The sequence below is a fragment of the Triturus cristatus genome, chromosome 12, assembly GCF_964204655.1.
Source record: "Triturus cristatus chromosome 12, aTriCri1.1, whole genome shotgun sequence".
NCBI classification, from domain to species: Eukaryota; Metazoa; Chordata; class Amphibia; order Caudata; family Salamandridae; genus Triturus; species Triturus cristatus.
This window is the reverse complement of record NC_140595.1, coordinates 588,080,628-588,099,028: the sequence shown is the minus strand read 5'-3', so window position 1 is coordinate 588,099,028 and position 18,401 is coordinate 588,080,628. Positions and strand designations below refer to the sequence as shown.

The 18,401-nt window shown below is 50.5% G+C and overlaps 1 protein-coding gene across 1 annotated transcript in view; it reads left to right on the top strand.

The window, feature by feature from the left end:
- PMFBP1 (polyamine modulated factor 1 binding protein 1) overlaps positions 1–18,401 on the top strand; it is a 2,019,859-nt gene that overhangs the window by 1,965,665 nt on the left and 35,793 nt on the right. Inside the window, exon 44 of the mRNA XM_085636957.1 lies at positions 6,187–6,257. Within this exon, the coding sequence (XP_085493083.1) occupies positions 6,187–6,257 (71 nt within the window). The remainder of the gene's footprint in view (positions 1–6,186; positions 6,258–18,401) is intronic.

Sequence of the window (18,401 nt, the reverse complement as noted above, 5' to 3'; positions counted from 1 at the left end):
CTACTTAGGAACGGTGACTCCCTTTTGGTATAAGTTTAACTTCGGGAGCACGGGTCACCGGACCTTTTGAATAGCTCCTAGAGTCCCCTTCTTTTGATAAATAGGTGATTGCCGAACACCTCTGGTGACCAAGGGTGCCAGTCTTCCTCTACTGCAACGACTGGCTGCCAAAGGTGGGCTTGTCCCAGGCAGTCGTCAACCACCTCCAGATGACGGTGAGCCTCCTAACATTGGAGTTCACTATCAATGTGCTGAAGTCCTTTGCATATGCTCCTGGTTATCGGAGGTAACATGGATACAGTACAATTTATTGCCTTTCCCCTAGGTGATGCGGGCCAAACACACCAGGTGGCACTTGTGGGCTCTGCAGTGGGAACTGAAATTCCAGTGGGCACAGCATCAAAGAAATCTGTCGGATTGTATCCAGATTTCTGAAGAGACTGCAAAAGATCTGCAGTGGTGGCAACTGGACCGCGATTGTGTCAGTGGCTAGCCCATCTCCTTACCCCACCGTGACTGATAATGGTCACAAATGCATCACTATGGGGTTTGGGAGACGCCAGCTGGGAGAAATGGAGATCAGAGGACTCTGGGCTCTGATGAAGACTCAAATCCACTTTGAGTTGAGGGCGATTCACTAGGTGCTGAAGGCCTTTCTGCTGTCCATCAAAGAAAGCTGGTGTAGGTGCTCACTGACAATTCTCCTGGCATGTGGTACTGCAAAAAGCATGGCATGGTAGGGTCCTGGACCCTGTGCTAGGAGGATTTGCGCCTCTAGAAGTGGCTGAACTACCAAGGGATTTCCTTGGTGGTAAACCACCCGGTGGAATCTTTCAACACCAGGGTGGACATACTCAGTGGCAGGAGCTTAGGGGATCTCAAATGGCAGTAGCATATGGAGATGGCACAGGGTGTCTTCCAGCAATGGGGAAAATCCTGGCTCTATCTTTTCACCTTGCTGAGAATGCACTCAGTCAACCCTTTGAAGCGTTGGGATTTCCAAAGCTTCTCTCTCGGAGATGCCTTACTTTTAGAGTGGAGCTTGGAATTCCTGTATTCCTTTCTGCCACTGCTTATTCTGCCCAGAGTTCTGAATATCAGGAATTAATGTGTGTGAGAAGTTTGCCTGATGTATGATGTCACTAGTTCTAGTGTACACCTTATATCAGTCCAAATACCCTTATGGTGATTGGTTGTAAAGTCAACCTTATAGACCAGCTATCCTAGTGGTAGCATGGACAAGAGCAGTCTTAGGCTAAACTCTGAATGGCATGTGAAGCCAGCTGTGATACCATATATAATCCCTTGAATACCAAATGAAAGGACACCACAACAGATATATATATAAAATAAAGTGTATTTATTCTAGTCAAACCCTCAGCACTCTTTATGAGATTAGAGGTAAGTACAACACAGTCTTATTTAAGCATACATTAAGTCACACAGGTAAGTAATACAGTTAGGCCCTAGGGGCCACGCAAACCATATACTAAGTAAGTGGTATAAGGACCACTGTCACGGAAATAGGATAGGGATAGGCCTAGGCCTAGGGAATCGCTGGGGCTACACTACACTAGCAACAGTTAGGAAGTGGGAGGCCCACGGGATTCAGGTGCAGAGTGGAAACACTCACGCGTAATGCGTAAAAGTCGATAGAATTACTAGCAGTTAGAAATTAACAGTTTAAGGACACTTCTGAAGCAGCTAGAGAGTCGAGAATCGGAAACTAGACCCTAGGATAGTCACTACCCTTGTGAGCACCGAAGTACCCAAGTTACCTAGCCCACAGGCTGCGGGTGCATAGGTGTGAATTTGCGTCGGGTTTCGTCGTGGACTTCTATGGATGCCTGAAGGAAAGTTGCTGACAGGCAGTCAGTGAAGAGTGTCCGGTGGATCCCAAGGCTGGGATCAAGAAGAGAGGAGACCTGCAAGCAGAAGGGACAGAGTCAAGGTCACTAGCCAGTGACCACGTGGAACCAGGAAGGAACCAGGCGTTGTCGTGAAGATTGCAGGTGAAGGTGAAGCTTGTCGCTGCAGCCACGAGGACCAGGGAATGTCGAGGACGACCAGGACCAGGAGGCGAGCTGTCCCACGAAGGCTCTTGCTGTCGGCGGCGTCGAAGTTGGACTAGGACTCACCAAGCCTTGGCAAGCGGAACCCACGAAGAACGGAGGACTTGCTTCTGGTGCAGACCAGGAAGGTCTGGGGTGCTTCTCTTTTTCAAAGGAGCAGGAGCCAGTCTGGAGGAGCCAAACCAGCGGTGAAGATTTCAGGATGCGTCGTCACAAAGGCCACTAGCCAGCGGGCAAGCAACCGGACAGACGCGGCAAGCAGGAAAATGCAGAAGGGCCCCACGCAGGACTCGTGGAGTGTGGGGGGCTGATCTTCGGTGCAGATGGTGCTTGGGGTTGGGGCTTCTCAATCCCCGGTGCACAACTTCGAGGGTGCCTCAGAAGCTGCGCTTTAAGTTACTAGCCACTTTTCCCAGGTAGCCGGTCCCACGTCTCTCGTCGCCTCCACGGATCTCAGCTCGGCTGTGGATGTGGATCAGAGTCGGTGAAGTCTGGAAGTCAAGGCTCTGGTCGGGCTCTGCAGTCGGTCCCTCGTAGAACTTTAGCAAAGCAAAGGGTAGTCTCTTGATGGTGCCTGTTTGCACAGGGTAGCCACTCCTTGGCCACAAGGGAGATTCTTCAGTCTTCTTCTTTCGTCGAATGTCGAAGGTCCAGAGTTTCTGTTCAAGTTGCAGGTTCAGGATAATCTAAAGTCCTGGGGCCCAACTCCCACTCTTATACTAATCTGGGGGGCTGGGATACCTGCTAGGTCACGCCTTATGGGTGGGACCTGGGAGGGGGTGGTTACACCCACTTCCCTTTGTCCAGTTTCACGCCAGAGCTGGGGCTGGAGTGCCCCAGCGCCGGTTTGAACTGGACTATGCAAGGAACACCTTGTGTGCCCCAGGCATGTCTCATTCCTTTCAGCCCACCCTGCCCCAATACACTAAAGGCTGTCTGGTGAGGTGCTAGCACCTCCCCAAGCAGGAAACCTATTGTCCAGGCCTCCCTGGCTGGGATCACTCCCAGCAGCAGGAGGTCAGACTTGTGTCGTGGCAGCAGCATCCATTTTGTGATGCTGAGGCTTTGGTCAGAGGCTAACAGTAAAGTATGATTTCAACATGTCTTTCCCTCTAGAAGGGGGGAATAATATCCTCATGTCCAGAAATGGTATGGGGGTATTATTCCACAGTGTTAGACACCTTACACGACATGTTTCGATAAAGCCAAACCATAGTTACCATAACCGTTTAAGATTATAAGGCACTTTAAGAGTATATGGTAGGCTATATAATAGAACAGCTATAAGGACATGGTTCCGAAAGCTGCAGACAGGCTCAGCTCATGCTAGAGCACCATCTCACATGTTACCAAGCACTCTGCCTCCAGGATTGTTAAGGCCTGCCATAGGAGTGGCTGATAGGTACACGTGTCTATATGTAAGTTAGGTATAGGAATACTACACCTAAGCAAGGGGTGATTACACGACCTTGCCCCAGCTGAGTGATCAGCCAGTTGTGTCATAATTGAAGGCCAGGCCAGGGGTGGCATAATACATGCTGCAGCCCCTGGTAGGCCTAGGGTACACCTATGCCCTGGGTACCTAGGGTACACTGTACAGGGGCCAATAAGGTGATCCTATCCAAATGAGTTATGCACCTAAAGTACATAGTATCAATTTAGAGAGAGAACAGCAGGGCTGTGGGTCTGATTAGCAGGCCCACAGCCACATCCAAGTCGAAAACCAGTAAAGCAAAAGCAAAAAGTGGGGGTGAACATAGAAAGCAGACCCTACTCTCCTACAATGTGCTCAAATCATCCTCGTGGCACCAAATTGGACCAGGAGAATGTGGTCCCCGGAACTCCTGGTCATGAGCATCTGACCTCCAATCAAAGTGCAGCGTAAGGAGAATCATCTATCACAGCAGCAGGGCAGGGTGCTGCAACCAGACTTGTACAATGTTACGGGTTTGAGCAGCAGCAGCTGACCTCCTGCAAACTGTCTCCTGAGGTTGTTGATGTCATGTTGGCAGTGAGGCAAAGTCAGTGTATGCCAGTCGTTAAGACTAACTTGTTGAAACTAATGTGGCACACAACAAATTGACCCTTTACAGGCAAAGTTGTCTAAGGTTTTGTTGTTCGTTCTCTCTATAGCTCAGCAAGGACTTACTTTGTGCACGGTTCATGGTTGCCACATCTGTTTCATTATTTAAATCATCGGTTGTGATGAGATTTTTTAAAGATTTGAAACATTTGTTTCCTCCAATACCCTTTGTGATGCTTCAGTGGGACTTGAAGTTAAGTCATCACTTTTTTGATGTGTACTCTTCTTGAGCCTCTGCACAGCTGCACAGTTGTGCTTTGAGACTTCTGACATTGAAGACTGTTTTTCTCATCGGCTAGACGTGTGAGCGAGCTCTTTATGTTAATCCACCTTATACCACCTTCTTCCCCGACAAGTTGGTGTTGAGGGCCAGAGTTTCCTTTATTTCAAAAGTGGTCAGTTCTTTTCATGTCGGGCTGGAAAACGCTCCTCTGGCATTCTTTGAACCACCTCGTCCCTCTACGTAGGAAAAGAGACTCCATCTTTTGGACCTTAAGAGGGCACTAAGCTTTAATATAGATCGTACCAAAGAATAACCAATGGATGATCAGCTCTTTGTAGGGTTTTCCGGACTCTCAAAGGATTGTTCTCTGCTTTAATATCTGCTTGGCACTGGCGAAGAGGCAGCCCCGTAAGGCATGAACGCTTATTCTACTAGGGCCATAGCTGCTACCACTGCGTTAACATGGCAAGTGCCTGTCTTGAACATCTGTCAAGCAGTTCCGTGGGTGTTGGTACACACGTTCATAAAGCACTACTGTCTCGACAGTCAGGTCTGCTGAGAGGGGCATTTGGCCCACTCAGTCCTGCAGGACTTTCTAGTTTGAACCAGTTCACAGACCCACCACCTTGGGAGGTACTGCTGTGCTTTCCATTTACAAGGTGAGGAATCTGTGGTTAGAATTATCCATCAGAAGAACAAGTTACTTATCTTGGGTAACAATCTTTCTGGTGGATACTCTATGTAACCGCAGATTCCTCACTGACCCTCCCACCTCCCTGTTCTGGAACTGGACTCATTTTCTATCTGAGGAGGTCCCATTCTAGAGATCTAAAAAGTGGTCTGATGATGGGCTCTGCATCTGAGATTGCGAACAGCCTTAAAAGCAACAGAAGTCAGGATGCATGGGTGGTGCTCATATGTGGCTCTGCTCATCACTCCCAGAGCAGAAAAACTTTGGTGCAGAGTGCACTATGCCCACCTACCGTTGCACCAGTCATGCTTCACTTCTGAAGGCATAGAAAAGACTAGTGAAGAAACTGATGTCACTGCACAGGTGTAGGACCTGTATTTAGCTTCATGTTATGTCCAGAGAAGGCACAGGGTGGATGGTACCATCTGCTGCCATGTAGAAGATACTGATCGAGTTTCTGGATCCAATCTGACTCCTGTGTTTAAATAGAGTATCTACCAGAAAGAGTATCACTTACTCTTCTGTGCCATTCCAAGATCTCTTCGTGCCGTTGGATAGTAAAAGAGCCAAATAGAGTGGTCACCTCAAATAGTAGGACTCTTAATAAAAATACAAATTGCTGTGGCACTATTCATTAGAATGTTTTTACTTTTTTGCTTATGACCTTAACTTTTATGTGTGCTTTAGGGAGTAAAAATATTCAGAAGGGAAATACTTTGGTGAGGTCTGAGCACTCGCTATTAGAGGGATCTTGATATGTACACCACAGTGCTTTTGAGGATTATAATGTCTGCTGTGCAGTGGAGAATGTAGATTTAGTTTGCAGTAGCCAGGTGCAAAAGAAATATCCAATGTCAGGTAAGGGCTCTGGGGAGAAGCTCTTCTGGCTGAAAGGCATAGTATTTCAATACCCACAGTAATTCAACAGAAGGAGAAGTGGTGGTCCTGTCTGGTTGGATGTGGGGTTAGCTGTTGTGGTCTACAATGCATGGCTGTGAAAGTTGTTATATGTTGAAGCATGATTTTACCAATGTTTCTCAATGATATGTCTATGCTAAAAACATTTAGCAAATATGACTTTTAGAATGTAATATACTTCTGCACTTTACATCCACAGTCTCTTCATTCATCTGAGGTGGATCATCGAGCCACTCTTGATCAGTTCAGATCACAGATGCAGGACCACGGGTAAGTCTTCAATTGTCACCCCACCAAGGTGCAAGCAAGCGGTTAGATTCCTGAATGAGCAAGGGGTCTACCCCCTTTGGGATTGTCCCGTGTTTAATTGGAGGGTATCATTCCTATATGTATTTTCTCGGACCCTTCTTATCCCCAGGGTCCTGTATAAGAGTGACAGCCTTAATTGCTCTGTAATCCTGCTGGCTGCACCTTGGCTTTGGCAAGTCTAGTGGGTGGGCACAATGCATCTTCTTTAGGGTGTTGTATAAGATTGACAGCCTTAATTGCTCTGTAACCCTTCTGACTGCACCTTGGCTCTGGCAGGTATAGGGGGTGAGTACAATGTTTATTCTTTAGATGTCCTTCACACCTTTTCCATAGAGGAGAGAGTGAAAGTCCTGCACAACCCCCTACCAACTCAACTTAGGCATTTGATTCCTGAGGAGCTATACCCTGTCCATCTCATACTCTCCTCAGAGAGCTTGGATGTTATGGTGTCTGCCACAGTGTGATAGGGGCATGGATGTCACAAAATAGGTGAAATAAAAATATCAGACACTGCCCCTCATGTCCCTTTTATGTCAGTTGTCTTTGTCAAGATAGGATAGAAGAATAGAGCTAGCTTGTGTGTAACAAGGGTGAAAGCATATCACCCTTTAAAAGGGAGTCTCTCAGCAGGATTCATTTTTGGAATGATGGTAACTACAAATTGGTTGAAAGATTTCAGACTGACTGGTTGTAACTGCTTCTCTTTTTTGTGAACCTACAAGATCCTACTTATAAAAACCTGAGATATTGAAAAAGAGTTCAATCTGATAAAGACATCTAGCTGCAGATTTCTTACCTTTAAATTGTCCCCCGGGCACCAGACTGGATCCGGAATTTTTTCCCCAGCAGTACCATTGCGTGTCGGTAGAGGGCATCGAGCGACTCCGTAGCGCCATCGATCACCAGATGTGACGTCGATGGACTATATATACATACATATATATACATATATAGAGATAGATATATAGATATGCCCCTTCTTGAAGAACGGACGTCAGTTTCTTCTAATAAGCGATTTCTTAGGTCGTTTTTTGGCCTACCTTGATGTTTTCGTGAAACAGAATAGTGTGCCTTTAAATAATTTCTTATGTTCTTGGGGTTCAAACCCTGTGGCTTCTGTGGTGGACAAATGTCTGCCACAGACCCGCACTCTGGATGTAGTGCCTGGGGGAGCACCATGACTCCAAGAAGTGCAACTCCTTTCTTCAACTTGGCCTGAAGGCACTTAGGGAACGTCGCATAAAGTATCTAGCGGCGCAGATGGCACAGTCTTCCAAGACTTCCTGTCAACCTCGTTCACCTTTGTGCTCCACGGGCGGCCTGCGGGCCTGATCCAGAAGCCGTTTCCTTGGACATCACTCTCCATCTACGTCCCAAGGCAAGACATGACGCAGGCGGTCAAAGTCGCGGCACCCCCCCAACTTTTCCACATATAGCCTGTTCCCGATCTATGGTTGAAGAGTCGGTGCATGAATCTACCCCGCTCCTCCCAACCTACCCTGAAGCCGGGGCGACTTTGACCCAGACGAGAGAATATTACAATTCTCTTCATGCTTTCTGGAGTGCCCTCAGGCCTCAAGGAGTTGCATGAAGCCGTGACTGTGTCCCACTCGGCTTGGGTTTGGTCTTTGGATTCCAAAACCGTTTGACACAGTGCACAGCCCTTCAAAGTTACCACCTTCGGTTCCTGGGTCCGTTCAACTAAGTCCAATGGCGCTGCCTCTCGACGCCCCACCACTTCCCCTCTCCGACACCGAGACATTGCCTCTTCGGCGCCAGATGGCATCGGATGCAGCGCTGGTGGAGCCGCCCATCTCAGATACCTTTCCTCTGCTCTCTATAGTACCCACTCCTGTTTTTCTGTCTGAGGATCACGATAATGGAGATGATGGAGAGGATTTGGAATTTCACCACTGCGTCTCTGACACAGCCCAACCTCCTATAGAGACTAGCTGGTAGATTGAGTTGGCTGAAGCTAGTTTCCTGAAGTCTTCCCCAGCCTCAGGCCTCCTGCAACCTCCTGGTCTGGCTACAGAGGCAAGCTCCTCTCTAGCTTATCAGCTGAGTTTCTGTCGGTTTGGATATGCCTTTCTTTCTGTGGAAAGGACAACTGATCCCTCACTTGGCGTCCTCCATCATGGCCAAACAGGGGTAGAGCCGGTGCTTCCTTATAGTCTATGTGACATTTTGTTGGGGGGCTTGGGCTAAACCCAATATGGGGACCCCTGTGGATCGCTCTATTTCTCACAGACACCGTCCGGCCCCTGGCGATCCGGCATGTCTCATTGGACATCCTACTCATCATAGTTTTGTGGTACAGGTTGCTTTGGCCAAACAAAATGTCGGCTCTTTTCCAACTGTCCCTCAAAGCAGAGAGGCCAGAAGACTAGACACTTGTTGCTGGCATATTTCCTCCTCTACCAGTTCCGCACTTTTTTTACTTATTGCTTCTTGCATCCTCTGACACTTCTCCCATACATTGAGAGACTCATTGGCATGTCTGCTGCCCTCCCTTCTAGATGAGACCCGGAATGTTCTTGTTCTGTTAATACGGGATTGGCAGCAAGCAGCTAAACTAATAATTCGCTGTGATATGGATACCACTGCCTCTGGCCTCTTCAGTCGGTGTTGTCGTGTAGTTCCTATAAAAAGTATAAAGGATCTGCACGTTTAGACAACATACACTGTAGGATTGGTGTCAGACAAACTCTGATCACCCCCACCGGGTATGTTGGCTTTTTGTACCAACTAGCTCACAGCGCCACTAGAATCTCCTTTTACCAAGGATAGTTACTGGCAACCATCGAACATGACAACCCTGATCCCTCAGGACCGTGGAAACAATATACTACCTTTCGCTCAGTCACTCGTGCTTACGTAGTCGGTCTCAGAGAAATACACAGAATAAACAGGCTGGGCATTTTCAATAAGCATTTATTGAACAGTTGTGATTCTGGTGTAAAATAGATGAGCTGCAACAACCGCTCGGCAGTATAAGATATAAATGATTAGCAGTACGATAAAGGTAAATGAATGGTATAGCTCTACCATCTTACAATAATTATGAATACATTTGAGTATATAAAACACATGATAAAAAGATGCGTACTCCTACGATGCCTCCCTAACTAGATGTACCTAAGTGTACCTAGCCTGTGGGTAGGTGCTAAGCCAAGAATCCCTCTAGTATTTAGTCAACTCCATTACCCCCATCCCAGGAGGGACGCATCCGTCACTACGACATGCTCCGGTTGGGGTAGGGAGAGGGATCTGCCGCTGACCCAATCGCGATTCGTGAGCCACCACTGCAGCTGGTTCGCAGTGCCCTCCGAGATCAAGACATGGTCGGACAGGTTGCCTCGATGCTGGGCCCACTGAAACTTCAGGTCCCACTGCAGAGCCCGCATCCGCCACCTGGCGTGAGGTACCAACAGGATGCAGGAGGCCATCAGCCCCAGAAGCCGCAGCACCAACCTGACCGAAACCCAGGACAGAGGCCGGAAGATGGAAATCAGGGCCTGAATGTCCCGGACCTGCTGTTCCGGCGGATAGACCCGGAACTGCGCCGAATAGAGAACCGCCCCAATGAAAAGGAGCTTCTGGGAGGGACTCAGGTGCGACTTCGGCACATTGATGGAGAACCCCAGCGAGTGCCGGAGGTCGGCCGTAGTCTGGAGGTGGGAGACGACTTGCTGGGGCGAGCCCACCTTCAACAGCCGGTCGTCGAGATAGGGGAAGACTGGAACCCCTGATCGGCGCAGATGAGCTGCGACCAGCGCCATCACTTTCGTGAACACCCGAGGGGCACTGGTGAGGCCAAAGGGGAGCACGGTGAACTGAAAGTGCTCCTGACCCACCGTGAACCGCAGGTAACGCCGGTGGGCCGGCAGGACGGGGATGTGGAAATAAGCGTCCTGCAAGTCCAATGCTACCATCCAGTCTCCAGGGTCTAGGGCAGCCAGAACCTGAGCTAAAGTGAGCATCTTGAACCGGTCCTTCCGGAGGAAGGCGTTGACGCTCCTGAGGTCCAAGATCGGGCATAGGCCCCCTTTGCCCTTCTTGGGAACCAGAAAGTAGTGGGAATAACAACCACGACCTACTTCAGGACCAGGAACGCGCTCGACGGCCTCTTTGGCCAAGAGGGCCGAAACTTCCTCTCGTAGAAGATGCAAATGATCCCCCGACATACGGTGGTTCAGCGGTGGCATGGCTGGAGGGGTCATCTCGAAGGGGAGGGAGTAGCCCCTTCGGACGATTTGCAGCACCCACCTGTCCGACGTGATGGAGCGCCAGTGGAGCAGGTGATGGCGAACCCTGCCGCCCACTGGCGTTGAATGGGCCTGAAAGCTCGGACTAGGAAGGCTTTGAGGCGGATGCTGCCGGGGTGGATGTGGACTGACCGGCACGTTGACCTCCAGTACCGCCTCGGCGGAATCCACGTCCGCGACCGCGTGCAGGTTGGTTCTGCAGCCGGTGGCTGGGCGGACGTGAGGAGGCGCCCCTTCCTTGGCCACGAAAGGGACGAAAGGCGGAAGTTTGCGGCCGCAGGCCGAAAGACCCAAGGACTTGGCCGTGGCCCGGGAGTCCTTGAACCGAGCCAGCGCACTGTCCGCCTTCTCACCAAAAAGGCGAGTGCCATCAAAGGGCATGTCCATGAGGGAACTCTGGACATCCCCCGAAAATTACGTGGACCTCAGCCAGGCGTGATGCCGAAGCGCCACCGTGGTGGAAATCGCCCGACCCAGCGAGTCCGTGGTGTCAAGTCCCCACCGTATGGCGTGCCGTGCTGCATCTCGACCGTCAGCAAGTGCTTGAGCGAGTCGTGTTCGGGCCTCCACCGGACACAAGGGCAGCACGTCCTCCACCGTATCCCACAGAGAGTGGGAATAACGGTCCAAAAGGCAAGCGTTATTTAAAGACCGCAGCCCCAAACTCAGGGACGAGAACAGTTTCTTGCCAAACTGTTCCAACCTCGTGGATTCCCGATCCGGAGGAGCGGACGGGAAGGAGGATTGGGAGATTGAGGCCTGGATAACCAGACTCTCGGGGGTGGGGTGTTGGGAGAGGAAATTGGGGTCGCCCGGAGCAGGGCGGTGGCGCCGGGCAACGTTCCGGTCCACAGGAGGGACTGGACCAAGTGCCCTGCAGAACGTCAATGAGGGCCTCATTAAACTGCAGCAGAGGCTCAGTGGAGCTTGCTGTCGGTTGAAGGACCTCTGTGAGGACGTTAGTCCTCACGGCCACAGCAGGCAACTCCAGCCCTAGGGCTTCGGCTGCCTTGTGCAGCACCACTGAAAAGGCTGCACCCTCCTCCGAGGCCACAGTCGGAGGAGAGATGAAACCAGCGTCCGGGGAGGTATCCAGACCGCTGGCATCCCCCAATTCCTCTGCCCAGTCCTGAGAAAGTTGGGCCTGAGCAGCCATAGGGTCTTCAGACCCCTCCCAGTCGCCCTCGTCATCCGATTCCCGATAAACAGGAGGAATGATCGGAGCTGGGCAGTAGATGAAGCGTTCACCAATCGGCGCCGGGCGGCGCCGCGCCAGCGTCGGGCCCGGACTGGGGCTAAACTGGGGAACGACGTCGTCCGGGGACGGCGCCGGGGGTGGAACCGGCGCCGGCAGAGGAGGCGTCGTGAGGTCGACCGAGATCCAGGCCTGGATCCTTCGGGGACCTGCGGCGTCGGGGCCGGAGCCGCCGGCACGCAAGGTCGCCCAGTCGAACCTGCGGGGCCCGAAGGCGCGACTACAGGCGTCGACGGCGGAGCCAGGCCCCTCATGGTCGAGAGGAAGGCACTGACCTCCGCCGGAGTCGCGTCAGTCCCAGGGACCGGCGGGTATGGGGACGGACGCGGCTCCTGCGGCTCCGACGGAGCCGCGGGGGTGGGACCACCCTGACCCTCAGCCGAGTCGCGCGACCTGTCGAGGGGAGTCCGAAGAGCGATGTCGTCTCTTGGACTTCTTGGAGTGCTTCGACTTACCCGAAGACCCCGACGAGCGATGACGATGGCTCCTTGGACCTCCTCCTGGACCGAGAGCGGCGCGGAGCCGAGTGCCAAAGCTCGAGAAGCTTACGGGACCGCTCCCACCTAGCTTTCGACGTCAAGGCCTGGCAATCGAGGCACGAGTCCGCGTCATGGTCGGCCCCCAGGCAATAAAGGCACCGGCGATGGTGATCCGTCACCGACATCAGGGGATGACAGGCGTCACAGGCTTTGAAACTAGGCATCCTACAGGCACCAGAGTCTAGACGATAGACCAAAAAAGTCAAATAAGTTAGTCAAAAAATGACTAGGGGTAAGCTCTTCCCGGATCGGCGCTTACTGGCGCGGAAAAAAGAAGAACTGACGTCAGCGCGCGAGGGCGGCGTCTAAGTACTCCGACGACGTCATTCCGGCACACGACGCCGACGACGGACGCGGAGCCGCAGACGACGCCTAGCGACGCACAAGGGGTATTGCTTCAAAAATCTTTCCGGATCCAGCCTGACACCTGGGGATATTCTAAGGTGAGAAATCTAACTAACGTGTTTCTTTCAGATATGATTTTTTGTGATATATTGTTCGCTTGTGCAGATGCACTATTGTCTGGTTCCCTGTTTCTTGTGGAATATATTCTGTATGCCTCATAGGTGTTTCTAGGTACAATTATGGTGTTTTAGTATCCCTTATGAGGATTTTTTTAAATGTAAACCTGGAAAGATAGTGCATGCAGCTTTCGGCCTTGCATATACACCCTTGTTCAGGTGTATCTCTTGTCCAGCACCATTAGATGTATGAAGCACTCCTTTAGCTTCTTATGGCATTGCTTAGTATTTGCTGTGCTATGCTGTGTTTCTTGCAGCGTCTTGAGATGTATGGTATAGTCCTCTTCCTGCAGTATCTGCTGCCTCTATCAGTGCGTTCTTTCACTGCTTCCCCAGACTGTCAGTATTCCTGAAGGGATGGATTTTTTACTGCTCCTTTCTAGAGCGCTCCTGTTTTGTTTTAAAAAAAAAAAAAAAAAGATGGAGGAAGAGATGTTCTATGAATACTATTCCTAAAACGATATGTATTTGAAAACTTCATATTTATGAATGGGATAACTTTTTTTCCTTCTTTCCTCTTTCTGCTTTGCATTTGGGTTGTGGCTGTTGCTCCACCTCATCCTGTAAGTCCATTATCCAAGGGCCTGCTCTCTGTACCGTCCCTATGCTCTCTTTTGAATACTTCGCCCTTGCAGGGCAATGAATTTCTTTCCATTTTGAGGACCTACCTAGTCCATTTCTTGTCACGGGCACTGATGTTCGAGGTTGGGTTTTAGTCCTTGTCATCTACCTGCCTATACCCTGATTCTTCATGGCTCACTATTAGTTATTTTCTGTGCGGTGGTCATTTGTTGGGCTTTCAACTGAGATCTTTGCCCCTTTGACCTTTTCTATCCCCGAGTGATCCTACTCCTCCTTTTGACCGCACTTTTCTTTGTGGTCCCTTCCCTTTGGAAGTTCTTTCCTCTCATTATGCCTTCGTTCCTTTTGGAACTTGTGGATTAATTTTTCTGTCATATGTGCTGGTATAATGAAGGCTTTCCCCATCTCCACATGCTATAAAATTCATGGTTTTTTCCTTCCAATTGACTTTATTTCCTGCAATTTTTCTTTCACTGTCCCTTATAGAGACATTATTTCCCAGACTCCACCCGTGTGGTCTATGTACTACATCCCTTCTTGAGCTCAGCTTTACATACTTGGTATTTCTTTGGTCTTCCTTTTCGTGGGTACCTAGTCTCTGGTGATGATGTAAGTCCTCTATCTTGTCTGATGCCTGGTTACGTTCCTTCCTCTTGGATGTTACGGAGGCTTTACTGTTCTAACCTTCCAGATGTTACCTCTTGTGTTGGCTTCTTTTTCCTGAGTACAAATTCAGGTCCTAATTTCTATCTTGCAGGGTTTTATCTTTACTCTCTTCTTTTATGTTATAACCTTCTCGGTCTGGTTATAGGTGCATCGGTTGGTTGGCCTCATTTTCTGGTATCAGCGGCCATTCTTTTTTTGCTTTGTGTGAGGTTCTCACACTTTGCATTTACTTTTTCAGTTGTATTGCATGTTTACCGCCAAAAACGCTTATTGTCTCTGAAATCATTCGGTAATATTGGGTCCTTGCCCATGTATATTATTTTCTGTTATATATATTCCTACAGAACAAGTTACTTACCTTCAGTAACGATATATCTGTAAGAAACAGTTAGTTATAGATTCCTTACCTTGGAATTACCCCCCGGCGTCAGACTGGATCCAGAAAGTTTTTCGCAGCAGTACCCCTGCGCGTCGAAAAGTGGTGTCGGTCAACTCTGCGTCCGTCGTCTGCGTCGTGGTCGCTACATAGAAACCGCCCTCACCCACTGACGTCAGTTCTGTACACAACTTTCCACGCCAGGAGCGCAGAGCCATGCAAGACACTGACCACTGGTACACAAAACAAAGGCCCTGAAAGGATGTCCTTAACCCTAGAAGTCAGTTCTCAGAACGGGGAAGATGGGTGGGGCAGTAAGGAATCTATAACTAATTTATGTCTCTTACAGATTTATTGTTACCGAAGGTAAGTTGTTCATCTGAAAGAGACAATTAGTTATAGATTCCGTACCTGTGGAATAGATACCCCAACAATACCAACCCCGGTGGTGGGTCTGCGAACCAAGATCACACCAGAAAGTCCTGGAGAACAGCACGGCCAAAGAAGCCGTCTCTCCGGACTTGGCTGTCCAGACAGAAGTGTTTCGTTAACATGTGCAGTGATGCCCACGTAGTTGCCTGACAGATGTCATGTAGAGGAACTCCACTTCCCAAGTCAGTAGTGGCTGCCGTCGCCCTGGTGGAATGGGCGCGTAGCCCCACTGGAGGCTCCTTTTTAGCCAGAGAATAGCATGCTTTTATACACAAGACGAGCCATCGACAAATGGTTCGCTTGTGTACGGCCCGACCTTTCTTGGCACCCACGTAGTCAACAAAGAGTTGGTCATCCACCCAGAACTGTTTTGTGCGATCCAGATACAAAGAAAGCGCACGGTTTGGGTCCAGACAGTTGAGCCTCTCTTCCTCTTTCGAAGGATGCGGAGGCAGAAAGAAGGTGGGCAAAGTGATAGTCTGCCCGATGTGTAAGGCAGTGACAACCTTGGGCAGGAAGGATGGACGAGTTCTAAGGACAACTTTGGCCAGATGTACAGAGAGAAAAGGAGGCTCAGAAGAAAGCGCGTGGAGGTCACACACTCGTCCGGCAGAGGCGACGGCCACCAGGAACGCCATTTTGAGAGTCAAGAGCCTTAAAGGACAGTTGTGAAGCGGCTCAAAGGGAGCGCACATTAAATAAGTTAAAACTAGGTTCAAGTTCCACTGAGGCATAACAAAGGGAATAGGAGGAAAGAGATGAGTTATGCCTTTCAAGAATCGACTTAAAACCAGGGACTTGAAAAGGTAAGGCTGATATGGAAGCCGAAGGAAGGCAGAGATGGCCGAAAGATAGCCCTTGATAGTGCCCAGAGCAGAGCCCTGCTGGGCTACAGAAAGAAAAAACAAGAGAACCTCCGTAAGAGGGGCAGAAAGGGGATCCACAGCATTTGCAGTGCACTATCCACAAACTTGTTCCACCGGCAGGCGTATACCGTCTTAGTGGAGGGACACCTGGCTGCCACGATTACATCACAGACTTCAGGAGGCAGGTCGAAAGACGTCAACTGCCGCCGCTCAATCTCCATACAAGGAGGTGGAGGCTGGACAGGTTCAGGTGGAGGACCGTTGTGAGAAGTTGGCCTGATATGTAGTGCTCACTATTCTAGTGATCACTGTGTATCATTCCAAACGACCCTTATTGATGATTAGTTGTAAGTCAACCTTATAGACCAGCTATCCTAGTAGCGTGGACAAGAGCAGTCTTCAGGCTAAACTCTAGAGGGCGTGTTAAGCCAGCTGTTTACCATCACATATACCCCTTGAACGCCAAGTGAAAGGACACCACACAAGTTGTTATGAAAATAAAGGATATTTATTTATAACAAGACTACCCTGGCTCTTTAGGAGTCAGGGAGCTAAGCACAATACAAAACTCTTAGGAAAATACTTCTGGTTGCACAATTTACACAAATGCCCGAAGGGCACAAAACCATTTACACTGCAAGTGGAATGGGAGAGGTTAGAAAGTTTAAAGTTACTGATTCCGGAGGAATCCGATCAGTGGGACTAAACGAAAAAAGGAACTGGACACTTGTAGAGTGAACCTACGATAGAGCACCGAGATGCTCGAGTTACCTAGCCCAGAGGCTGCGGCTGGGTGGGGTTCAGCAAGATGTCGGGAGTCCTCGTTGTAGTCTCAGGAGCCTGAAAGAAGAAGTTGCTGGTAGGCGACCAGTGTCGATGTTCAGCGAGATCCAAGCCTGGATCGGTGATGAAGGAAACCTGAAAGCAGAGGGGACTCAGTTCTCAACCGCTAGCCAGCGATCGTGTGGGTACCAGGAAGGTACCGGATGAAGTCACCTCGACCAGGTGAGTGGATGACGTCGGACTCGGCTGTTCCTCGGACCAGGATGGAGGGCGAGCTGTCCCACGAAGGTGTCTGCTGTCGATGATGCTGGGCCCAGGAGTGGGGCAGCAGGTCTTGGCAGTGGCAACCCCTAGCGGTGGAGTCAAGATGGCGTCGGGAGTGGACCAGGAGGGTCCGAGGTACTCCTCTGTCGAAGGGGAGCAAGAGCCAGTCTGGAGCAACCAGACCAGTGATGAAAGACTGTCGTGGTGCGTCGTGAAGAGGGCCACAAGCCGGTCGGCGAGTGGTCAGACAACGCGGTGAGCAGCAAGGAGCAGAAGGGCCCCCACGCAGATCTCGTGGATGCTGGGGAGGCAGACTTCGGTGCTGGAGCCGCTCAGGGTTAGGGCTTCTCAAACCCTAGGTGCACTCACTCGAGGGTCCCTCGGTGGGCGTGCTAGATAAGCGTCGTGCAGGTTCTGAAGATGACCGGTCCCGCAGGTCTCGTCACACCTACGAATCTCAGCTGGGCTGACGATGTAGGTAGAGGTCAGAGATGGCAGGGAACCCGGGTCTCGTCGAGCTGGGCAGTCTTGATCCGTGGGAGAGACGTACAGCAAACCGCAAGCGCTTAGGTGGTGCCTGCTGGTGCAGGGTGGCTACTCCTTAGCCACAAGGGAGTGTTTTCAGAAATAGTCAAGAGTTCCTTTCGTGGAAAGTAGTTCAAGATTCAGAATTATCCAATTTGGGAAGGGGACTCGCTCCTACCTTTATTCTAGGAAAAGGGGCTGGCCCGTGACTAGGTCCTACCTATGGGTGGGGCCAGGAGGGGGGTGGTTACAACCCTATCCTTTGTCCAGCTTCGCCCCAGCTCAGGGGCAGGGTTGCCCCCGAAACTGGTTTGAGCCGGGCTATGCACAGTGAGCACCGGTGTGCCACTTGCAATCACCTTCCTTTCAGCCCTGCCTACCTGGGATACACAAACCCTGTCTGGGATGGTGCTAACACCGCCCTCGACAGGAAACCCTTTGTCCAAGCTCCCCTCGCTGGAAGGTCTCCCAGCAGCAGGAGGTCAGACTTGTGTCTGGTGGCAGCATCCATTTTGTGATGCTGAGGCTTGAGTTAACTTTAACCGGGGTTCAAGGTTACTTCCATGTCGTGCCCCTCTAAAAGAGGGGAATGCTAACCCCGTCGCCAGAATTGGCGAGGGGTTCGTATTCCAATTCGTATGACACCTTACTCGACATGTGTGGGTGATGCGATGCCAGAGTTAGCAAGTAACCGCGAGGATTATAATGCATTTTAAGGTAGTTGGCACGCGTCACCATGGAACGGCTATTAGGACTTGGTTCCGCAAGCCGTCGACGGGCTCAGCTCGCGCCAGAGCACCATCCCACATGATTCCCCGCACTCTGCCTTCAGGATTGATAAGGCCTGCCATAGGAGTGACTGATAGGAATCCATGTGTCCATTTTAGGGTTAGGTATAGGAATACTACACCTACAGCAACGGGTGATTACACCACCTTGTCCCAGCTGTCGTGCAGCCAGTTGTGTCAGATTTGGGCGGCCATCCAGGGGTGGCATCATACATGCTGCAGCCCCTGGTAGGCCCTGGG